This window comes from Kryptolebias marmoratus, linkage group LG1, assembly GCF_001649575.2.
Source record: "Kryptolebias marmoratus isolate JLee-2015 linkage group LG1, ASM164957v2, whole genome shotgun sequence".
In the NCBI taxonomy this organism is placed as follows: Eukaryota; Metazoa; Chordata; class Actinopteri; order Cyprinodontiformes; family Rivulidae; genus Kryptolebias; species Kryptolebias marmoratus.
Window position 1 is genome coordinate 26,669,243 of NC_051430.1, and position 24,865 is coordinate 26,694,107.

The following is a 24,865-nucleotide window of genomic DNA, read 5'->3' on the forward strand; positions in this document are numbered from 1 at the left end:
AAACTAGATAGTACAAAAGTCATAATCAGCTGTAATGTATCGGTGGAGCTGAATGTTTGAGGTATGAATGTTGACTCAGCATTCAGTAAAAAATCAGTTTTTCTCTCTGAGAGGTACTGAAACTCAATAACCTCCTAAAGCTCACGTGCTGTTCCACTTCTAAGAATAATCCTCTCTTCTTTCTCTGAAAGTTGTTTTCTCAAGAGGTTTTTGTATGAATGACTTTATTTACAACATGAAAACGAACGTGGCTTTAAATGTTTAAAATGTTTGACTCTCCATTAGCAAGATGCAGAGGATGTTTTGATGAATCTGACCTCCAACCTCTCCCGATAGTACTTAACGAGGTTTGACCCCTGACCTCCCAGAGGTGAGCTTCTTTGAGCAGCTTTCTGTGTTCTCTGCAGGAGAGAAAAATCAAAACGTGTGAAAATAAAGTGGAAAAGATTTGATCTAGCATGCAATGACAGAAAAACAAGACTTTAATTGAAAAATTCAGCATAAAAGATTGTTTCTTCAACAGAAAACATTTACATTACCTTTAATTATGTTCCTCAGATCATAAACTAACTCTTTCTCAGCTCCAGAGGCTTTCAAAGACTCAGGTCGGAGTCAAAGATCAGCTACTTACCCAATCAGGACACCAGCTCCAGGAGGAAAATGACTTCCTCCCAACCATCGACACTCACCTGCAGTGACCCGGAGCAATCAGGGCTAAACGGGCTTCCTAATCATGAAAAACCTTGTAGGTCAGCAAATGCACACCCCACCAGGGCCCACCCAGCCTCCTCCAACACCTCCTCCCCCCGACCGGCCAGCTCTGAGTGCAAGTGTTTAAACTGTCACTTCAGATTGGCTCAGAGTGGGGATTACTTCTGCAGGATGCATCTTGTGTTTGGTTTGATGCCGACTGCAATATCCTGCCGCCCCGCTGATCCCCACGCTTTTGGGTGTGGGGCTGCAGTCGAGTGGTGGGTGGGGGGTGGGGGGTCCTGGGACACGCTCTGATCAACCAGACGAAGAGTGGAAGGTGGGACAGGAAACTGAAGGATCCATAACCCGAAGGACAACCCTTTTAAAGTTTGTTTTGCTAAGATTTCCTGTCCACCAGGCCGAGCAGAGTGTTAAAGCAGAAGATGCAAAGCGTGACACGTTTCCAGTTTCCAGCCAAACAAAGGGTAGCAAGTGTGGTTTTCACACACACCAGGGTATTTTGTTTGATGTGTTTTACATGTTTTAAACTGTGATCATTTAGGATGTGGTTTATGTGCAGAGCAAGAGGGGGGCTTTGTTTTGTTTTTTTCTGTGCCAGCACTTTGACAGCTGATGAATGACTCTGAATCTCACTCTTCCCGCAGATTGTTTGCAGCGTGCAGAGCTTCCGCAGTGTCACCAACTACTAAACCCTCAACTCATGACTAATTTTCACATGGCAAATGTGTATTTATGTCTTTTGGCCACTTGGTAGCAGCAGAACAAACACAAAACACAGCACACATCATTTTTGGTGCGCGTGTGTGACGAATATGTCTGCTAAAACCAAAGAAATCGTACAGTTTCACTGGAAATGTGTGAATCAAACACTCAGTTTTATTTCTGGGATTACATCCCCTTTAAAAGAAACATCTCCGTAGATGATCAGTCAGAACAGATTTATTTTATTTTTTAACAGCCCTTTTCTAGAAAGCTGACTTGTCATCACTTTATAATTCCTTTTTCTAATTATAGGTTTTTTATTTTTTATAAGAGCCTCAAATGAAGCAATTAAAAAAGAAAAACAAAAGTCAAAAAGATGTTGATTCAGTTCTGGATCAAACTGTTCAATCTGTTGTTTATCCATCCATCCATCCATCCATCCATCCGTCCGTCCGTCCGTCCGTCCGTCCGTCCGTCCGTCCATCCATCCATCCATCCATCCATCCATCCATCCATCCGTCCAACCGTCCGTCCGTCCGTCCGTCCATCCATCCATCCATCCATCCATCCGTCCATCCATCCATCCATTCTCTTGTGTACGATTTAGCTGTTTTATTATTGACTCCCTCTAATAAATTTCACTTTAATTTCTAAGTAGGTTTTGGTGTCTACAGGCAAAGACTAAACCAGTCATTTAATCCAAGTTTGACTCTAAAGTTCTTCATACAGGAGCTGCAGAGACACATGTCACCATGAACTTTCTTGTTGCTGTAATTGAATCCATTGTTTAGATATAAAATCATGACTCACGCAGCTTTGAGTGCATTAAGACTCTTTGACTCGGACCACCAGCTGAGTCCAGAGGAGGTCTGTCCTCTTTCACCTGCAGGTTCTAGCAGGTTTAAAGAGTCACCACTGTGTGGTTCTGCCAGGAACCCCATCTGAGACAACACACGATGTCTTCGCTCATATCGTTGCTCTGTCAGTCTGATCGGCCTGCTCTACAACCGAACAGGAAGTCTGCTAATCTGTAACCTGAACCAGGGGAAGGAAGAAGTCAGGAACCGGCCTTCAGTGCTTTCACCAATCGTATTCATCACCAGAGCCGGACCCAGGCTCATTTAGAGAGGGAGCAGGGCTTAACTAAACATCTTCTCCATAAAATAAATGCTTCCAGGTTACTCCCAGTCCAGGTTCCACTCAGAGGAGCATCTGATCTCAATTACCGGGAATGCTATAGGAAGCAGCAGGCCTCGGCCAGCAGCCCGCGCCAACAACGCCATGGCAACGAGCGCACGAGGCCCGCCCCAAAAGGAGCCGAGCAGGCACTCGTAAGGCGGGAAATGATGATTCAATAATTAGTTCCTGATGCACCCCATTCTTTTTCATATCAATCATGTCTAAGAAACAGAATGAAACCCAAATAAATACAGTTGGTTGTTTGAAGCTGCAGGCGCTGGTTGGATGGTTAGATGGTTGGATGGTTGGCTGGTTGGATGGCTGGATGGTTGGATGGTTGGTACCCTGGATGGCTCTTCACGAACATCACTTGAAAGCTGTTTTTACTTACCAAATGTCAAGAAGGCTAAACTGAACAATTTAAATGCTGAAACTGAAATGTGTTTACAAATCCCAGAATGCATCCTACCAGAGCAAAAGAAAGTCCCAAACATTATTTATTTATACCTAAATTATGTTTGGAATTGAGTTTGTTTGTTTTTTACAATTAGCAGGCCTCTTTAATAGTTGTATGGAGTAAAACCTGGACTTTATTTGTCAGCTAAGATTCTTTTTAACCACATTCCCACACTTTTAAAGCCAAAATATCGTTTTAAAAAATGACAAAAATCAAAATGTTCATGATTATCTTGCCTGTCTTTTGTATAATTAAATTAGTGGTATTCCAAATTTCATAGATCTCAATTAAAAATGCAAAAAATTCTGATGTTTAAAGGGACCATTTATGCAGAATTATCTCGCCTAGTGAAGAGTTAAATAAGTTTTCCCAGCAGGTGGCGATGAAACACTTTGAGTGTCCCTCAGCTCAAACCGATGCATCTTTTTACTGCATGATCTGAGAATCAAACAAAGTATATAATTAGCCGTTATATCAAGTTTTTGCCTGATTAAAATGCAGACTAAAGACTTTTTATTGGAGAACAGTCTCACATCCAGGTTAAATTACTAAACACTTTGAAGCTGCAGGAGTTTTATTTTAGTTTTTTTTTTTAATGTATTAAAAAGAGGAAGTAGAGGAAACTGTGTGACCGCCCATTCTCGACAGCTTATAAACCCACATATACACTAATAGCAGGGTGGAGAAAGCAGCCCTGTTCCTCAGAATAACACTGTGACAACTCTAATTTAATTCATAATCATGAAAGGTGAGTCCTCATATTATATAGACTTACTTATATTACATCTAGTTATTTTTTAATTGTTATTACTGTTCTATTTTTAATAGCAGAGCTGAGCTTCTTTTCTGTCTGGGTGCTACTGATGCTGCTGATGAGCTCATCATCTGCTGGTGAGAAGTTATTTTTATCCTCATATTAATAATATAAGAGGATTCTTGTCTTTTACAGCATTATTTCTTATGTATTTCATGGCGATAATGTCTCGAACGGCTTCCTTACTTGCATATGAACTTGTTAATGACGCCAAAAAGCAGAACTTCTTCACTTTTGAAGCAATATTTTTTAAATTACTCACAGATAATGATAGACTTTGTTGCTTAAAAAAAAGGATGCTCTTCTGTTACAAAGCAACAGCCCTCTCTTGCTGCAACAATTTGCCAGCAGATAAAGGTGCATCAGTGAAGTCTTAATTTCCACATACTCAATGATGCGGGATGCATAGTATTTGTAGTCATTCAGGTGTTTTTTTAATCACTTTCTCAAATGAACCATGTAGATTTTTATTAGACAAATAAAAATCTTTGATCTGATGCAGCTTAAAGAGTAAAATGCTCATCGTGTCACTTATAGAACCGAACCAAACAGACTGATTTTAATCATAATCTGTCCTGTCTGCCTTAAAATCTGGATATGAACTGGATTAAGGTCCTAAATCCAGGTACACCTTGGACAGGTCGCAGGTCCATCATAGGGCCACACAAAGACAAACTACCACTCACCTCTCACTTATAGATAACTAAGAGTGACTGAAACGGTGCATGTTCTTGGTCTGTGGGAGGAAACCAGAGTACCCATGGAGAGCATTTAAACTCCACACAGAGCATTAACACGATATCTGTAGCGTTGGCTGAATTATAGCTATGATTGTGTTGTTTATGGTCAATTAGCTGTGGCAACCATCTTAAATTGAACCAAGGTTGACCAGTTGTAGATGTGTAACCAGTTAGAGCTCAGAGTTGAAGTGGGGGATCAGTCTCAGCTACCACCACACCAAATATTAGCACAGTATTTGTACAGGTGGCTGAGTTATAGGCATTTTTGTGTCTCTTAAGTTTTCTTTCTTGAATTGATCTGACTCCAGAAGTTAATCAGCTGTAGAAGTCCGCCTAATGATTAATTTCTGAAAGTCTTTATAATTTTATGTTGATGATCGCCGGACTTCTTCAGCTGTCTTCTTCTTGTTTTAGATGTGAGAATGGTTTCTTTCTAAAAAACATCATAATGAAAGCCTGCAAAATAAGATTCCAAGATTTAAAAAAAGAAGTGTTTGTCTTTGAAGAAAGTGAAATGGACCTGTTGCATTTTATTTCAAACAGCGTGCAATTCAACACTTTGCCCTTTTAAAAATATGTGTTGCTTATGCAGCGTGGACATTATCTATGCAGCGAAAAAAGGAGGGAAAAAAACGACTCGAAGTCGGTTTATCACATTAAACTTCTGCAAGTATGAAGGAGGGACAGGAAGTCATCATACAGCCAGGGTTAAAGATATGTGGAAGTGGTCGAACTGTCTGATTTAGACATTAAGTAGCAACTTCAGACTTGATGTAATTTTACCCAGTGGGTACAGAGTCACATCTTAAATGTTGTTCATCATTACAGCAGCAATTCAGTTACTTTAAGGGTGGTTTTAGCTCGAAAAGTGCACATCCACACAGTTGTATTTTAAATCATTCATTACTCATCAGGTAGTCTGAGGATTCTTTTATTGTTGTTTTTTTGGTTTCAGTATCTTTGTGAGTCACTACTCGATCTGTAACTTCTGAGTGTAACAGCAGACCAGCCTTACAGAGATGTTTTGTATTAGTGATGATGTTGAATTAATAGCATCCTACTCAGCTTAAGAAATTAGGTAAAAAGTAAATGTTTAAGTGTTAGATCTTGAATATAGACTACAGTATATGCAGCTCCAGATATCATGACGGTGAAGCACAACTACGTCTTGCAAGAAATTCAGAGTTTCATCTTAGTTTTTTCAGATTTTCTTGATGATATTATTTATCTCTTTCTAGATATTTTACTGCTCCTTTCTGTAGTTTTGCATATTTTTTGTGCTCTTGTTTTATAAATCTTTGGTTTATGTATCAGTCTAGTTGTTTTCTGTGCTGCACAGTTGCCTGACCTTAAGGGGTGGTCTCTACCACCATCTCCTAATCCTGAGGTTAGGGGTGGGGTTAGGTTCAGCCCAAGTTGCTTCATGAAGGCCACAACAGTCTGTGACAATTGTCAAATCTTCCACGCACATTTTCTCACTGTTGCAACTACTGCAGAAGTGGGCAACTGAAAGAATGATGACACTTCTCAGACCTTTTGTTCCAATTTCATTATATCTTTCACAGTTCCCACGTCTTTGGAAATAATCTGAAAAATAAAAGCCCACAGACACATAATGTAGCACTGCCCTTTTTGTTTAGGAAATCTTGTAGAAAAAAATGTGAAAAATGAGCTTCTAAAGACTATTCAAGCACAAGTAGATTTGCATACAGGTCAGGTAGAGATGTTGGCACTTTATTATGATTTTATCTCATCTTGAGACTGTAAAGTCTTTTACCCAACTTGTTTTTATTGATTTTCTTCCGCTTTTAATTGTAACCACATATTTTAGCTGACAGACTACGACAGTTGCGCATTAATCCTGGCCTGATCTGTTTGCTGATAGATTTCTGAACTGGTCAGACACAGAGTGAGAGGGTTAATGGTGAATGAGATGCTTTTAATTACTTGAATGTACAGTAAATCACTATAATACTAACAATATTTACTACTTAATGATGAAACCACTGCTGACAACCCATTTGACCGTTTTATAGAGGAATACAGAAGCCTAAATATTTATTAATGCATCATTATGCACGCAGTTATTTCTTTCTTTTTGTTTTTATTTGCAGTGAATCCTTGTTGCTACTACCCCTGTGAGAACACAGGAGTGTGTGTGCGGTTTGGACTGGACGGCTACAGATGTGACTGCACTCGCACCGGCTTTTATGGTGAAAACTGCACCAATCGTAAGAACGTGACAAACTGTCTCGTGCACTCCAGTGATTCTTCTAATACTGAGAAATCTGTTTGCACCAAAGAATATTCTATTCTACAGTGTTTTAGATCTACCTTTGAGCACGCTTTCTGTAAATCAAACACTTTGTTATGATTTTTCTGACCAGCGGAGTTCTGGACCAGAATCCGTCTCATGCTGAAGCCCAATCCCTCAGCGGTTCACTTCCTCCTGACTAATTTCAAGTGGTTCTGGAACCTCGTTAACTGGTCCTTCCTGCGAGGCACCTTTATGAGAATAGTCCTGACTGGTAGGTTAAACTAAACTATTGAAACCAGCAAACAAATCATTTTGTCTGCAGACTTAAGTTTTGGGGAAATGTTTAAATCATGTCTGTGCTCTGTTTTAAAAACTAATCTGCATATTTGTTTCCCACAATCTGCTCCATTTGTTTTTGGTTGACAAAAGGTGTTTAATTTTAAATGACAGTGCAGTTCTACAACAATATTGATTTTTATTTATTCAGTTTTTCAATTTATCCACTATTTTATCACATCCCACAATAAATAACTAGAATTTATTGGCTTCATACTAAAGCTAAAGATAGCATTAATTGGCTAAAACTCACATTCACAGACCAGAGGCCTTTGTTGCTTGTATCCGATTAGTTAAATTGACTCAGAGGTGTTTTATTGGCAGGCAGAATTATCTGCATGTCAGGAAATGTAGCTTCTTTCATTTACTTTTCAGCCTAACTTAACCATCTTTTATAATAAAGAAATAATGTTGTTTGGTGACTCTTATGATCTTATTTTCTAGCTTACTGGCAGATAATTGTGTTTTTTGTTTCAGCATATATATATATTGTGCTTTAGATGGAGTCGTCTTATTTCATGGGACTAGAAATGGACTTCCAGTATGAAATAAAAGGGCTTGAGTAGAACTTTAATTGTTTTTCTTGAAGACATTTCTTCTCTCAGTCCATAATCAGAACTGAAGAAATCTTTCAGATGAGAGGTGAAACATCTTCAAGCAACAAAGAGTTCATTCAAGCACTCCGGATTTCTCTGACCTGGACTGTTGATAGTTTACACCAGGGGTGTCCAATCCTGGTCCTGGAGGGCCACCATCCTGCATCTTTTAGGTGTTTCTCTAATTTGACACACCTGATTTGAGTAACTGAGTGATTAACAGACTTCTGCAGAACCCAAAGACCTGCTGAAGAGCAGAGAAACATCTAAAACCTGCAGGATAGTGGCCCTCCAGGACCAGGATTGGTTTACACCAACACTTTTAATGGGCTATTTCCAACCTGAATAGGGATTTTTTCTTTTCTTGTTCAGTCTTCATAGGGCTGTGTGCAGGAATCATGACTCTCAGCAGATTTTTAAGTCATGTCAACCTTTGATTGCAGCAACTAAAAAAAGTTCTGAAACTCCAAGTGTGAATAAAGTCACGTGTCCTTATGTCACAGTCAGAAATGAACTTATTCCGAGTCCTCCAACCTACAATACCAAATATGGGTACATCAGCTGGGAATCCTACCAGAACATCTCCTACTACACCCGGCTCCTACCTCCCGTGCCTGAAGACTGCCCTCTGCCAATGGGCACTAAAGGTGAGACCAGTACGACTCAGCACAGATCTTTCTCTGGTCCTGCAGAGAGCTACAAATGTTCTCCCCTCCACAGGTAAACCTGTTCTTCCTGATGCCAAAGAGTTGACAGAGAGATTTTTCAAAAGACAGAAATTTCGGCCAGATCCTCAGGGAACCAACTTGATGTTTGCCTTCATGGCTCAACACTTCACCCATCAGTTCTTCAAGACAAGTCACAAAGCTAAAGGAGGCTTCACCAGAGCTTTAGGACACGGGGTGAGACATACTGACCGAGTGTTTAAAACCAGCGTGCAACCAGTGTTTATCAAGCAACTCACACAGAAAGTGTAAAATAAATGTGTTTTATTCAGGTAGATGCAAGCAACATCTATGGAGAAGACCTTGAACGACAGGATCAGCTTCGGCTTCATACAGATGGGAAGCTAAAATATCAGGTAATAAATGAAATGGACATCAGCTAAAAGCTAGAAGGCACAGAACAACAAAAGCTAAATGAAGCAAAACACTATCTAAAAGCTAAAAAATGCAAAATGCTGGCTAAAAGTAGTGAAAGGGTTGCTAAAAGTAAATAGCAGCATATCAAAGCTAGAACCTAAAAGTAACAAAATCCTAGCTAAAACCTAAAAGAAGTATGAAAAGACAAAAATAGAGCAAGTATGATAAAGTTTATTTTAAAGAGAACAAAGTTTTTGAAGGGCTTGAAAATATCTCTGTGTAAAATATTTAGAAATAAAGGTAAATGTTTTGATATCAGTATAAAAGTTACAAAATCCAACTTCCACTAAATGCAACAATCCACTAAATGAGCTGAAGAAATAAATATGATGTATGAATGGCTAAAATACCACAAAGTATGCAGAAGTAGTTAGATTGCAAAAAACACGCTGAAACATAAAATAAAGAATGCTGACTCAGCATTCACACATAAGAAAGGTGTTGATAATCAAAGTTTTTATTTTCCTCCAGGATTCATAATCACAGCTCATGTTTCAGTGATCGATTTCACAACGTTTCAGCTCCAGTTTACCTTTATTGTTGTTGTTTGTTTTGTTTTTTTAAAGCTTCTGATGAGGGCTAAATGTATTTTTTTTAAATGTAGTTTATTATTATGGAAGTAAAACTAACAGCAAAGACTTGACTGTAAAAATAAAAATAACTGTTATTTAAATTGCACTCAGTTTTCATAGTTTAAACACTAAATTGTTCTATATTTCTTACAATGATGCACTGGAGAAGCTGCGTTTACCACCTCTCACACATCACAATAAGATTTTTGTTTACAAGTCGTCACTTCCTGCATTTAGTAGGCTTCTCAGAATGATAACATTAGCTGTGGTTAAAGGAGGAAAAAACAGTTTGGGCTTTGCTGGTAACTGAAAACACTATCTTGCTCACTGATTTTGGATAAAGATGAGTCTCTTTATCTAAAAGCCACATTGCCTAAAAATGATGTTTTACTGATAAAATGCATGAAAGCTGTAGGAATTTTGAGGTTTCCATCAAAGCATGGGAAAGCCTACTCAAAAAAGAACTTATTGATTTAAAAAATAGTTGATATGCAAAGACTTACAAACTAAAAATATTTATATATCTGACCTTCCACAGTTGATAAATGGCGACATGTACCCTCCGAAAGTGTCCGAGGTCCCTGTGAAAATGGTGTACCGTGAAGGAACCCCTGCAGAGCAACGTCTGGCCATCGGTCAGGAGATGTTCGGCCTCGTGCCGGGCCTCACCATGTACGCCACCATCTGGCTGAGGGAGCACAACAGAGTCTGTGACATCCTGAAGGCGGAGCATCCCACCTGGGACGATGAGCAGCTTTTCCAGACCACCAGACTCATCATTATTGGTGAGTCAGGATTCGGATGTTTCAGAACAAACTTTTTACTTTGGCTTCTTGTTCCTGCTGATGGTTCAGCTTCATTAAAATTTTCGAGAAGAGTTGATTAAATTCAAACAATTCAGCAGAAAAACAACAAATTTCTTGTTTGAAAAGCATTTTACAGCTCAAATTGCCCAACTTAAAAAGCAGTTTTGTGGATCAAACCACAATTTAAATTAAATTCAACATATAATTTGTTCTTTATTTGTTTTTCTTATAGATAACACTCATTATTCACTATAAATGTTGCATTTTTCCAAGAAAAGGTGAACTTCTGTTGTCTGTCAGTTAGGTGTTAGATTTAAAACTAAATAACAAAATACTGATGGTAGAGAAGTTACATTTTCTGTGAATATGCAGTGTGAATACTGAGTACTGAAAAACTTTGATGAAGAAGCTGAAACAGAGCTGTTAAAGCTAAAAGTAGAACACTAGAGGAGCTAAAAGCCATAAGTAGCAAAATGCTAGCTAAAAGCTAAACCAAAACAATGCAATTTCTATTAGACATTTCCCATTTAAGCTTAAAGTTTGTAATATTTGAGATTAAAAAAGTTGATGATGACTGAGTATGTTACACGAGACTGTAATAAATATGAAAGTGATCATTATGGGCCTGAATGGGTTCCCTGTGGATGTTAGACTCCCCCTGCTGGTCAGAGTGAAATCTCATCATTTTACTACAGTAAATAAACTTACCTAATAAGTGTAATAGTTCTTAATGTATGCATCAGTCAGGAAAAAAAAATATATTTTTTTTTTTCATGAACCAATCTAAACGGGACTTTCTGCTTTGACTTCAGTAAAAAAAAGTAGAACAACTGCTGATTAGTAGCTACCTGTAGTGGATAAATGGAATGGGAAGTCCTGAAAATGACTTTAAATGAACTAAAACCAACCAAGGCCACAAAGACTACAGAGGTGTGAGTCAGCTTTTGTGTAACTTGTTCTTCTGAAGAACTATATATGCACATTGCATTGCATTCAACATTTCATTGGTCTTTATCTAAGTTTATGACGTTAACTGATATCAGTTTTTGTTCCTAGGTGAGATCATTAACATCATAATAGAAGAGTATGTGCAGCACCTGAGCGGCTACCACCTGCAGCTGACCTACGACCCATCCCTGCTCTTCAATGTGCGTTTCCAATACACCAATCGCATCGCCCTGGAGTTCTGCCATCTCTACCACTGGCACCCACTGATGCCAGACAGCTTCTTCATCAATGGAGATGAAATCCCATACTCCCGTTTTTTATACAACACCTCTGTCCTCACCCATTATGGCGTGGAAAAGCTGGTGGATGCTTTCTCTCGCCAACCTGCAGGACAGGTAATAAAATAACAGCCTGTAATTGTTGGGGAAGAGTTCAGCTCAGTGAGTATGAATGCAGCTGATAAATCTTTAATCATACATTTGAAAATTTAAAAATTGGATTTTTTAAAGTTGTATCTCTAGTTGACATGATATTTTCTGTTTGGTCCCATTTACAATAAAACATTATCAGTTTGCTTTTACTTCAAATTTAGCTCAGATTTTAAATACATTTACACAAATGAATTAAAAAACAAACAAACAAGATGATTGGTTCAAATATTACGATCTTTTAATCATTTATATTTAAAAAACTGAGTTCTTCATTTGATTTTTTCACACAAAATATATTTCTTTCTGCTTTTTTCACATTTTGCTTTTATTTCTTGATTGCCACAGCTGAGCCAAGTTTCTTTAAACGATTCAACTGAAGGTTTTTGTTTTTCTAATGAAAGCTTGCAATACAAGACTTCCAGTTCAAGGACTTTTTTTTTTGTAAAATTAAGGTTGCGAACACATCTTTTCTTCAGCAGCTACGTGTTATCCCACCACCAAATGTCTCAGAGGTTTCTTTCTCAATCTTGCAGAGTTGTTGCAACATCCCGTCTATGTCTGCCTGTGAGGTGCCCGAATGAGCACTAAATCTACAATAAAATTAGAATGCCTTGTTTATACATACTAAGTGTGGTTTTAAAGTGATGCTTTTAGTTTGTTTAATTTCACAGGACTGCCAAATTGTAGCTGATAAGGCATCCAGCTCATCAGCCTTAGATATACTGCAGGAAACCCCACAGGGGAAGTAGGTTTGCCGTTTCTCATCTGCGCTAGACTCTCATCTTACAGTGTAATTGCAAACCTGCAAAGAGAAGCCAGGCTTCTTCTAAACATAATAATAGAGTCGTCACAGAGTAAAGTGAGCTGTCCAAGACATGTCCTCTTCATTTCTTAAAGATCAAAATCCTACAACTCATAAAGCAATGTAGGTCCATTAAACACTTACCTTATTCACATGAAAGTTCACTTCCTTTTTACGTATACTTCCTGTTAGTTAAATATATTTAGATGTTATCTTTCTGCTCTTTGCACAGAATTAAAGAAGCTATTTTGGTGGTCCCACCCTCCAAGAAATGAGGAAGGATATTTTTCTTTTTTTTTTTTTTTAATTTATTTCACCTTAAAACATTCTGGTAACTTACTTTTTGTCTTTTAGATTGGTGGAGGCCACAACACCCATGAGGCGGTGCTCAGAGTGGCACAAACGATCATCAAAGAGGCCAGATATGCACGGCTGCAGTCTTTCAATCAGTACAGGAAAAGGTTTAACCTGAAGCCGTACGCATCCTTTCAGGAGTTAACTGGTAAGATGGTTAAATCGAACATTTTACATCATCCCCTTATTATTGGATGCACGTGTGTAGAAAGCCAGAGAATATTTGTATAAAATAAATGTGTCCTGTAATATTGCAGCATGCACCACCGGTGGAAATGATGAACTTCCGGCGTCATTCGTGTGATTGCATGGCAGCCTGTTAATGTCTAAAAGATGGATGATAACAACAACAATGCAAATGTAGCAGTAGCATAAAAAAGTAGCAGATATCATTTTACAAAGAGGAAAGTTTCAAGGTTAGTTTTGAAGTTCTGCAGGCAAACGAAGAAGGCCCAAATGTCCTTTTGTCATAAACTGTGATCTGGAAACAGGTAGCAAAGCATGGACCTGAATAGTTTTTATGCCTTGTCCTGTAGCTCTGGTAATGAGTCTGGCTGCAGTCTTTGGAACAAACTGGAGCTGATGGAGAGTCCCGGAGTAATGTGTGTGATAGGAGTCAAGGCTAAAGTAGAAAAAAGTGTGCATGATGTGGTTTAAGTCACTAGCTAATGAAACTTATCAGATTTTAAATAGGAGAAATTTTTTTAAATTTGAGCATTAAATTTGAAGTCAGAATTAAATACTAATTTGACATTCTTTGCAGTGTGCGTCCTATTGTTTGATAGACTGCCAATTTGGTGAACTGAACAGGATGATTTTTGACTTATAATCCTTAAATTTAGGGAATTCCTGGGACCGTATAAGATTTTATATCAGAAAAACATGCTGCAACATATCAGGGCTGTTAGGGTCTGTAGATTTTCCAGGCCTATATCCCTGATTTATCATGGATAAACAACATTCGCCCTCAGTGACAACATTATGAAGATAATTCTTTTCTTTTTCTCTGTTTACAAACAGATGACGCAGAAATGGCTCAAGGCTTGGAGGAACTCTATGGAGACATTGACGCTCTGGAGTTTTATCCTGGCATCATGCTGGAGAAAACTCGTCCTAACCTAATTTTTGGTGAGAGCATGGTGGAGATGGGTGCTCCCTTCTCCCTGAAAGGCCTGCTGGGAAACCCCATCAACTCCCCTGAGTACTGGAAGCCCAGCACCTTCGGAGGGGAGACGGGCTTCAGCATCATCAAAACGGCCACTCTGAAGAAACTGGTGTGCCTCAACACCAAGTGGTGTCCGTACGTGGACTTCCATGTGCCGAGAAAGGAGGAAGAGGAGGAGGCAGAACCGAGGAAACCTTCAACTGAACTTTGAATAATCTCCTGCTGATCTTTATTACATCAGTGAGGTGACCAGCATTCATATTTTTCATATCTTTCCTTTAGTTAAACATCATAAAACACTCCAGTCCAGTTCTCTGATTTCAAATGTTAATGACTTGTTTTCAGAGTTTTTGTGTCAAAATCCTAAAGTGGCGTGATTGTGTGTGCACTCACTTTTAATCTACTCTAAATAAAAAAAAATTTCTTGTTTATTTATGTTTATTTTTTGTTCACATGAACTAATAAGAGATAACAACGCTATAATAAGAGAAGAGAAGAGAAGCATTTTAACACATCTAACCGTTAATCGGTTTTCATCTGTGTGTGGCACTTAGAGGTTTTTGAGCATTCAATTAGTTTGGCTTGTTGCCAACAACGCCACCTGGGATTATCACCCAGGAATTAATGAAAGGACACAGGTCCGGTTTAGCAATCAGCAGCAGACTATTAAAGACATTTGATGGTGGCAGATTAAACCAGAACTGATCAGCAATCTTTGAAGCTCTGTCGTGCAATGTTAATATAAATTTAAATGCTTGTACTTTCTTGATAATATCCAATAAGCAATGATATATATATAAAAAAAACACATCCTGGCTTTTGTGCACAAAAGACCTTTAGAAAATATTGAAAGATTCAGGATCTGCAGGGTTCTCTTCTTGAATAATAATTGGTTTAAAAAAACTTACTCAGCTCCAATTGTTGTCTTAATTTTCACATACTAATAAAAAAAAAAGGTTAAAAAAAACAAAAAACAACTGGACTTTTGTTCTGAAGCTGAAGATGTTTCGCTTCTCATCCGAGGAGCTTTCTCAGCTTTTCGGATGAGAAGTGAAACGTCTTCAGCCTCAGAATAGATGTCCAGTTGTTTTTGTTTTAGTAACCTTTTTTTGGTTTAAGATATCCTGGATGACTGAGAATATACGCCAGCATTTTCACATACTAATCAGAAAAATATCAAATTAATTTTTAAAATGTTATTCCCACCTGTTGTCATCACTATATTTTATAGAAGTAAGACCAAAACTGTCTCCCAAAAACATACCATAATATATGTTATAAGAATGATTTTAATATTGTAACCTTTCCAGTCAGCCTTAAAATTTGTGACTAGATATGTTTTGCAATCAGTCCATGTAGAAAAATTCTAATTTATTTACATTTTAGCTGTAATTCTGCTACAGAAAATGTTGAGCATATCCATATTAGAGTCTTATGTAAGATAAATTGATATATTACAGTCAAAAGGTGTGAATTAAAGCCTAAAAATGCTCTGAGACAGATAAATGTGTTATTGCAACACAGCAGAACATGAAAAGTGGCGACAGGTTATTCCTGTGACTTTTTATGTTCATATCTTGGTGCAGCAGAAAATGACTGGTCTGTTAACGCTTCCTGTGTCAACAAATGGTGGCGTCTCCTTCCTCTGAGAAATGTTTTCACACCTTGCAGTGGTTTTTGTTTCACAAATTTACCCCAGTTTCATACGTAAATGACTTGTTACAACTTGGCACTTATCAGTGACCAGACTGCGTGTGTTGAGAAGAAACTGATGCAGAACCTGAAGAAGACCAGTAGTGAAAGTAAGATTAGTAAAAACACATTTACTAGAAAAAAAAACATTTATTTCAGTAAATTTACCTTGAAGTTCTTTGTAAATTTAGTAAACCTGAAACTGTGGGTCTTGAAACATTTTTATATTAACCCTAAAGTTTTACTGTATTCATTTAATTACCACTTTTATGCTTTATTTCATGCACTCTGACTCATAGTTTCTTAATCTAACACAAAACACAGATCTGAGCATGTTTATCATGTAAAAATACCAAACATATTAAATCTCAGCTTATTATGATACTTAATATTATTTTTGTATCATGCACAATGTTACTTTTACAACATTTTCATTACCCAGATTCATATTTAATGATCTTAACTTTGTCTTTGTGATGCAGGTTCGGCTCAGTTTTTACTCCCAGATGAGGTGTGATTCTACTGCCCTCTGCTGGTTACAATCTTATTTTGCAGTAAAACAGCTCTCTGTCTCTGTGGGAATGTGAACATTTTAGTTACTAGACAGCAACAGAAAAAATATATATTTTTATCTTGTGTTTGTGTCCAATTTCACTCACTTATTGTCCCACTGTGACAAATTTAAGACAAACTTTATTCGACAGCACCAGTTACAGTTCTGTGTGACTAAAGTACCTGATCTTACTTTATAATAGCTACAATCTAAATTATGTTTCCCTGTTTTTCCCTTTGTCATTTTGTTCCACATCATTCTATAAAACCATCAGTTGTTGGATTAACTCAGTAATCTTTGGGAAATAAAGAATTAACAATCTATGTTACTGTAACTGTACAGTATTTTTCACTCAGACTTATAGAAATCACAACAAAGGTTCTTGAAAAAAAGAAAACAGGTTTGGGTAACAATACACAATACAGCCCAGTAAGTACCAAGTACTTACTTGGTATGTACCTGGTACTTACAGGATATATATCTGGTATGTACCTGGTTTTAGCTGACATTAATTCTCACAGAACTGGTCAGAAAGTACCTATAAATCTGGGAGTCTTGAAGTTTTGAGTTCATGGTGGCAGAAACTTTGTACATAAAACCCATTCAGAGTTTGAGTAAAAGGTTTTATTGTTTATTGATGTACTAATTAACCTCCTTGGGTTAAAAAGTATAACAGTCAAGTACCTTGAGACACAGAATGAGCTGACTTTGTTGTTCACCAATAAAAAAGTGAAAATAAACATTAAGATAAAATATCCTTGGCTGTTTTGCTAAAGAAAGACACATTCAGATGTTTTAACTGGTTCTAAATTACAGATATAAATCAACATGAAGCTGACAAAGTAATCAAATAATCCTAAACATGCACATTTTCTCTTTCATTTAAGTGATAAAGAATTAAAGCGAAAGAAACTTAGTCTCATAGTAAAACTGCAGGCAGGAAAACAGAAAGTGCTTTTCTAAAGCTATAAAATATAAAGAGTTCATATTTTTTATCTGTTAACCAAATCAGTTTTATCTGAATCACTTTTGAAATATTTACTCTAATCATTTAATCAGTTATTTATGTTCAGTTTTTCAGCTCACATCTGATTAATTTCCTTTTTTCTTTTAGTCCTTAAACATCCGTCAGTACTTGTAAGTTATTGCCCCACAGTCTGTAAACTAACGATCAAAAACATTACATGATAAGGTCCCAACCCTTGAGATGGATGACTTTGTCTCATTTTTCTTTCACAGTACTGTGCAAAAGTTTTAAACCACCAAAGAGAAAAAGCAATCAAAGTCCAAGGACAAACTTCTGAAACCTTAAAGAATTAAAGGCCTAAAATTTCTTGAAGGACTGCGTACCACCTACTACCTTTTGTTATGCAACATCTAGAGTGATGTAACACTTAGAGTACGTGTTGTGAATGACTCTCAGCTACTACCACACCAAATTTGTCTCAATATCTGCAAAATCAACCAAGTTGTAGACACTTTTGTGTTGGCTGATGTCTAATAGCTGTATGTACCAACCACTGGATGGACTCATTAAAATCCATCCTGTGGTTTATGAGAAATTTTGCTAACAGACCAGACAAAGTTGGCTCCAAATAGTTAATGGCCAAACAAAGGTGCTGCACAGCATGTTATCAGTCTCAGCTGCTAACAGCCCAGAATTTAGATCAACGTCTGTAAAACTAAGTTATAAACATGTTTTTATCACAGTTGGCCTTGGCAGCCATCTTAAATTGGGTTGACTCCAAAAGATAATCAATTGTAGGTGTGACAACTTTCATTAAAGCTTCCTTAAAATCCACCCAGCAGTTCATGAGATATGTTTTGGAAACAGACATGCACATGAGCCCCTGTCCACACACACACACACACACACACACACACACACACACAGACAAAGGCAATAACATTATCTCCTGCTTTCATCTTTCAGAGGTAAGCAATAGCTTTTGCTTGAGAACCCTTTAAATGAATGTAAGAAAGTCTGAGTCTATGAAAATAAAATATAAAGAAATGAGGGCTGACTTAAGACTTTTGCACAGTACTGTATATATTTAAACTGTCTGGGTTGGGAACCATTTCCATTCAAATGTCACATAACTTTTCAACATACATACCAGTCCCTCAAGAAATCAAATGTTTTCCATAGAAATAAAATCATAAAAGACTCGAAAGCTTTTGTCACATCTCAGGGGTTTGTGGTGCTCAGGTTCTCCAGCTGGTTCTGTTCGCCTGGAGCTGCTTCGTCTGAAACCTGGCAGCTGATCACTCGTCGGTCTCTTTGCTGCTGAATAACGGGGGGCTAAACAGAGGCGCAGTCACTGAGGTCGAATTCGAAACCGAACTGATGTGGGTGCTGCTGTTTACTGCCGTGGAAGCAGTGGCTGATGGGAAGAACTGGACATCAACAGCAACCGTAGTGAGGCCCAAAGAGAGGTGATGAGAGAGCTGCAGGGGGGGGTTACCATGGGAGATGCTGAGGCTGTGGTGGACGGGGGCTGCAGGCGACTCAGCGCTTTGAAAGGTTAAAGAGGAGTGAAGAGTGTCGTCCGTCCTGGACGGTGGGGACGGGGAAGGGGAGGGTAGAGATGACGGAGGAGGCAGAGCGTCATGGCATGGACTGTGGTTGTCTCCTGTGTTGCTGCTCCAGTCCTCAGCACACTGCAGCTGGATGCTGGGCTGAGACAAACTGCATCTCTTATCGTCCTCCAGGGTCGGATCAATCTGAAAGAAGATGGAGAAGCTACACAACTTCAGTTTGTTTCTAAACCTTCATCATTACACAGGAATGGAGCAAAATTAATATGATTAATATTATTATTTACTTATAACTTTATCTGGATCCCAAATAAGTATTTTACAGTGAGTTTATCATTCGAACCAACACTAATGTTTGCTATTTCAATCAGTTTCTGGTGGGTGTACTTTCTTTCTATGATTTTTATTATTTTAGACTCATTTTTTAAAAATGAACTGACTTACTGTTATCATCCCAAATAACCATTACTTATAAATTTACTATATGTGTAAATACTGATTCAGTATTCACACTATTGTCGTTTCCTGTTGGGGTTTTTTTTCTTCTATGTTCTGCAATCTAACTACTTCTGCATATTTTGTGCTATTTTAGTCATTTATCTATCAAAACATTCAGCTCATTCATTCTTTTCTTTTTTTTACAAATATTTTCCATTTAGATCTTTTCACTTGCTTCATAAATATTGTTCTTTTTTAAAATCTGCTTCAGCATAGTTGCTCTATTTTTGTCTTCTTCAGGCACTTTTAGTTTATAGCTACCTTTTTGCTACTTTTATCTTTAACAACTGAATTTAAGGTTCTTCAGGACATTTTAGTGAAGTCATTTAACACTCAGCATTCAAACAGAAAATGTTATTTCTTCATTTTTTCTAACTTTCTAAAATTGATCTGAAACTAAAGTAACAATAAGGCAGACTAAGTTTGCGTTTATGTGTATGTATTTCTGTGATTTCAGACCTCGGTGTCAACAATAGGCTCAGGATATGTCTCCATGGTGACAGAATGGTGGTCAACAGCGGATTGTGTGACGTCTTGAACTTCCTCACACGTGGGCTCCATCTGAACCGTGACCAGGCTCGGTCCTGGTGGTCGGGCTCGGGTGTCGGATGTGTTAGGGCTCTGCTCAATCACTGTGACACAATCATCATCCTCAAAAGCTCTGCACAAAACACACAGCACCTCGGGATTTAGATGAAAAAAGATGACATTTTACCACCTTGATTTGTATATTTTTTGTGCTTTGAGTTGCCTGCACCTGTTTTCATAGGTGCGTCCTGCAGCTCGACGGTCAGCATGTCTTACTGGGAGACCACAGTTTCTCTGAGCTGTCAAAGGAAATTTAAATTATTGTTGATGTGAAGATGCTTACATGCAAAGTTTTAATGAGCTTGAAAAAAAAGCTAATCAGTTTTAGACGTAGATGATTACAGCATTGGGTGTACATCTACAACTAATTAACTTTTGGAGTGGATTAAAGTTGGCCGCCACAGCTACAAACAAACAAAAACACTTTAAAGTAAAACAGTCAATTTGATGGATATTGAACTAAAATTCTGTGTGATGGTAAGTAGTATCAGATCGTGTAAGATCTCATGATATCACGTGTGGTTGGTCTTAATGTCGTCTTCAAGATTTATCCAAAAAGGCTCAAACTCCATCTTTTTCAGGATAAGATGATTTCAGTTTAAAACTCTGACATGAAAAGCAACAGGTGACTTGTTTCAAGAAATACTAGATTTTTAATTTATCATGTTTTTTCTTGTTAATTTAAACTACTTGAACACCTAAGTGGAGACAAAAAATGGACCATTTCCGTGGTCATTTTTACCAAAATACAGTCTCCTTCAAAACCACTGGAACAACAAAGCCAGTGCTTTTAGTTTTCCTCTACATTGACATTTAGGTTTAACTTCAAAAGAAAAATTTGTTCTTTTACTTTCAGATAATAGGTTCTAGATTTGTAGAAAAAGAAGACTTTGTTTGTTCTGTCCAACCAGTTTAATAGTGAACAAAAATATTCATATATGTCACTGATGGGAGCTTTTTTTTAGCTGACCTCTTTAAAAAAAAACCTAAAGCCTGGTCAAGTCAGTCTCCGGATTTAAATCCATCTGAACTTTGTTTTATTTGTAAAAGTGGAGGATGAAAAAAAACAAAAAAAGATCAAAATACACAACAAATGAAGAAGAAGCCAGAAAAAGCATCACATACGTAAGAAGAAAACATTTGGTGATGTCTTCGGGTTGCAGGCTTGATTCAGTTCAAAGATTTGCAATTAAATATGATATTTTAATCACTTTTGCTCACCTAAAAATTTGCGTTTGTTACAAACGACACCATCCTTTAAGTCGTCACAAAGCAAGATGCGAACACCTGGAAATAAAAGGAGAATTTTAATCTCCTAGTTTCTAATCATCCAACCCAATTGTTTTCAGCATTCAGCCTGAATAAAGACATTAGCCTTGCTGTGTTTATAGTTTTCGAGGGGATTGCATCTTCAGAGGACAGAAAAACAGGCAGGTTTCTGACCTGATCGACCCGTTGGCGCAGGCTCGTTCTTCTGGACCACTGAGTAGAAGGTAACAGTGATGAAGATGAAGGCTAATGATACCCCCACTCCCACCACTATGGGGACGTCGTGTTTTTCCAGCACTGGCAGCCATGATGGTGACTGCTGAGTCACTCTGGAATGAACAGCAAATGTTACATCTTGTCCACACAGCATCAACTATATGTCTTAAAGCAGAAATATCCCCGTCTTTTTATTTCACCTACTTGGGATCATTGCTGGTCATGGGGGACTGGGAGGTGTTCTTCCTCTGCCCGTCTGCATCGTTGGGTAGTTGTGTTGTATTTTGCTGACTGGACCAGTTGACTTCAGGGTTTGGTAGTGATGAGCCAGGATCAAGAGGACTGATGGTGGAGAATGAAAGTGCTGGATGTTGCTGGGGAGATAACTCATGGCTTGAAGCTGTTGTAGAAGGCTGAACGTCAGCCTGGAGCGTCTGAGGTTGTGTGGGAGGAAGGAGTGTTGACAGCTCGAGATGAAACTTTGGGGAAAAACTCAGCGTGAAAGGTTGATGAGGAAAGGACTGCGAATGGATTTGCTTGGTCTGAGGTATCTGGGAGAATGTGTTTTGATAAGAAATTGGGCTTTTTGTGTGTTGGAGAGGATTTGGTTTTGATTGGTATGATCCAGCTTCTGAAGTGACCGAATGTGTGGTTTTAGTCTGGGTGGCAGGACTTTGTGTTTGAGTTACGGTATATAACTTCAAGTATTCAGAGGGTTCACCCACTGGAAACTGTGATGTAGGTTGAAACTTGAACATATTTGGGATTTGACCATTTTCAGATTCAGAATGGACTTCAGAGGGCTGGGAATCAGACTCTAGAACTGATTCTTTATTGACTTGATGATGAAACTGTGTGTTTGATGACGTCACTGTCTGACTATCAGTACTTAAATAATCAAGAGTTGTGCCTAAAACTTCACTATTTTCTTCTGATGTCGAATTGTGTGTTGCTGGTGGTTCACTCAATGAAATGAACCGTTGATTTCTTGTCTGGTGGTGGAGATCTGTTGACTGGAAGTTTGGATGGGGAGGAGGTGGTAGCATGGGAAGCTGTGTGACAAAAGGCTGAGTTGGATCAATCGTTTGATGAAAAACACCGCGAGGACTTGGCATCTTTATCTCAGTTACAACTTCCTTAGGCGACATGGTTGTGTTGTTGCAGCTGAAACCTAAAAGATTAATAAAGAAAACACTGGTAAGGTCCAGGTTGTTCGTACCATCTTTTAGCTTTTTAACTAAACTATCTATGAAAGAAAATCTGTTGTCTTTCTAAAATGAAAAAGAGTCATGAAGACCCTCCAAACTGAGGCAGCTGAGGACTAAGGGTCTAAATCTTCTTTGTTACTCTCATGCATGAGTTTTGCTTTCAAAAAATCTAATTAATGAAAGATCTTGTCCTTTTTTCCAAGAGCTGAAGTGAATAAAATGCTTTTAATGACAATTTGGCCTTGATTGAAACTGTAAGCAACAATATCATAGAGTTTTAGTTTCCTTGCTGTGACAGCTCTGCCCCTTTAGATCAAACATGAGCTTTACCATGTTCAAGCAATCAATAATGGATGCAAAGTTAATGCAACCTGCAGAACTGATTAGAAGATTTTTTTTGTAAGCACTTACATGTTGTCTTCCTCTGCTGTGCTAACACGGGCGGATGATGAGCTGTCTGAAGGTTCTGCTCAGCCACGTGTTCTTCATTTGTATCAGTGCTCTGGAAAATATCAAAACAAAGGCTGCCAATTTGAAAGTAATCTCATTTCACATTTGACAGAAATGAAGTAAGCAATAAAACACGAGATGTCCAGGTGAAAGTCTACAAATATCAGAGCAGTGATGCTACAAAGCGATAACAGAACAACGCCACATATGGAGCTAAATGTGCACATGGCTCACAACATACACAACCTCCAAGCTAAAAATGTGAGTGGAAACCAATTAAACAGTCTGCACAATGAGTTTCAGAACTCACAGACTTGTATTACTCACAGCAGACAAAATCAGCCTTGTCTGCTTCCCTCTATCAGCTGGATGATCTTCAGCTTAGCACAAAAACAGCATGAAAGAGAAGCAAAAGACTCATGTAGGTGGGGTCAAAAGCCTCTTTATCTATAACTGTATTATGATGTGAAAGATTTTATTTTACAAATGTTATTAATGTAAAATAAACCAAATAAGACATAAACACTGTGACAATAATAATATATAACATGATTTTGATCTAAATTTTAAATTCTTTTTTCCAAAAACACCCTTAGAAAAGATAAATTAATTAGCAAAATTATACAACAAGCTCAAATTTATACCCTAAGCCAGTGGTGTCCAATCCTGGTCCTGCAGGGCTACTATCCTGCATGTTTTAGGTGTTTCTCTGCTGTGACACACCTGGTTTGAATGAATGAGTGATTAACAGGCTTCTGCAGAGGTTAAAGACCTGCTGAAGGGCTGGGAAACAATGAAAACATGCAAATTGTGGCCCTCCAGGACCAGGATTGGACACCACTGCCCTAAGCCTTAAATAACTGTCAGATAGAAAGCAAGGAATCCAGCAACAGGTTAATTCACACCCATAAAATTTGTGATATGAAAGAAGCGTGGAACAAGTTGTCATTAAAAATGTCATTAAAAAAAGAATCCTCAATTTATGTTCATTTTCTTGGCCATTTATGTTCTTGCTATAGTGTATAAGTTCAATGAAATTAGGAGTATTTGTTGGCAGACCTGTAACAGTGAGGACTGTGCGTCTCTGGTGTCGTCCAGCTCTGTTCTCAGCAGTACAGAAATACTCCCCAGCGTCAGAGTTCTGCATGCTGGAAATATGGAGGGATCCGTCTTTTGCACAAGAAAACAGGTCATAAATCAGAGCTGATGTGAACCCACGTCTGATCTGAATTTAAGAATCTGCACGTGTTTTTAAATCTCACCATCAGCATGTGTGTCTTCAGAAGGACTGATGGTGGACTGAGTCTCTGCTCGGCCTCTGGTCCAACTGTAGGTGATGGGATGAATTCCCACTGCTCTGCAGGGCAGGATCACTGACGCTCCAACCTTACAGCTCATGTGACTTACAGAGGTCAGTATGATGGGGCTCACTGAGAAGAAAAAAGAGGAAGTAAAAGGTAAATAAGAGTCAGCTGTGACATTATGTAGCACAAACTGATGTAACTTGCTCAACAAAACAAGTGTGTACCCCAGGGGTGGAAATTAAAAATTTTGTCCACCAGCCATAGTGGCTAGTGGACAAATTTTTTTACCAGCCACTATTTTTTGTTGTGACAAAAAGTAATTTCATATGATGATGATGATGGAGGTGGGTGGAAGCAGTTGTGCTTCCCTACAAGCTGAACAACACCTCTTTCTGGACACTGCATGGAAATAACTAGACTTTTCTTATTTTATTTTTTTATTTTAAACCATTAAAAGATTCATATCTGTACATAAAAAATTCAGATAAGTGAAATTTATTTCTGTGGAGTGTTTTTGAAGTATTTTTTTTTTTG

The 24,865-nt window shown here is 38.0% G+C and overlaps 2 protein-coding genes across 4 annotated transcripts; one reads left to right on the forward strand and one right to left on the reverse strand.

Moving 5' to 3' along the window:
* The first annotated feature begins 3,715 nt into the window (after positions 1–3,715).
* Positions 3,716–17,248, forward strand: ptgs1 (prostaglandin-endoperoxide synthase 1). 3 transcript variants are annotated; one of them, XM_037976358.1, is made up of 12 exons: positions 3,716–3,800; positions 3,881–3,943; positions 6,721–6,837; positions 6,994–7,134; positions 8,299–8,442; positions 8,516–8,697; positions 8,793–8,876; positions 10,048–10,294; positions 11,372–11,658; positions 12,851–12,998; positions 13,871–14,260; positions 16,190–17,248. In XM_037976358.1, the coding sequence occupies exons 1-11, from the start codon at positions 3,794–3,796 to the stop codon at positions 14,224–14,226; spliced, it is 1,776 nt and encodes a 591-aa protein (XP_037832286.1). In that variant the 5' UTR covers positions 3,716–3,793; the 3' UTR covers positions 14,227–14,260; positions 16,190–17,248. The 3 variants fall into 3 exon arrangements, with proteins under 3 accessions (XP_037832286.1, XP_017267764.1, XP_017267765.1); XM_017412275.3 differs by lacking the exon at positions 16,190–17,248 and having other exon boundaries at positions 13,871–14,446; XM_017412276.3 differs by lacking the exon at positions 16,190–17,248 and having other exon boundaries at positions 3,722–3,800; positions 3,884–3,943; positions 13,871–14,446.
* A 553-nt stretch (positions 17,249–17,801) lies between these two features.
* LOC108233627 lies at positions 17,802–24,190 on the reverse strand. The gene is made up of 8 exons (XM_037974641.1): positions 24,087–24,190; positions 22,989–23,079; positions 21,574–22,540; positions 21,328–21,482; positions 21,106–21,171; positions 20,054–20,123; positions 19,756–19,957; positions 17,802–18,984 (listed from the first exon to the last, which is right to left on the reverse strand). The coding sequence occupies exons 3-8, from the start codon at positions 22,515–22,517 to the stop codon at positions 18,526–18,528; spliced, it is 1,896 nt and encodes a 631-aa protein (XP_037830569.1). The 5' UTR covers positions 22,518–22,540; positions 22,989–23,079; positions 24,087–24,190; the 3' UTR covers positions 17,802–18,525.
* Between the last annotated feature and the right edge of the window lie 675 nt (positions 24,191–24,865).

Coding starts and splice junctions, on each gene's coding strand:
- LOC108233627 (XM_037974641.1), bottom strand. CDS start 22,517: ATGTCGCCTAAGGAAGTTGTAACTGAGATAAAGATGCCAAGTCCTCGC. Junction 21,483..21,573: donor ATGACCAGCAATGATCCCAA/GTAGGTGAAATA, acceptor TGTTCATTCCAG/AGTGACTCAGCAGTCACCAT. Junction 18,985..19,755: donor AGCCTATTGTTGACACCGAG/GTCTGAAATCAC, acceptor ATCTTCTTTCAG/ATTGATCCGACCCTGGAGGA.
- ptgs1 (XM_037976358.1), top strand. Junction 6,838..6,993: donor TGGTGAAAACTGCACCAATC/GTAAGAACGTGA, acceptor TTTTCTGACCAG/CGGAGTTCTGGACCAGAATC. Junction 8,698..8,792: donor CCAGAGCTTTAGGACACGGG/GTGAGACATACT, acceptor TGTTTTATTCAG/GTAGATGCAAGCAACATCTA.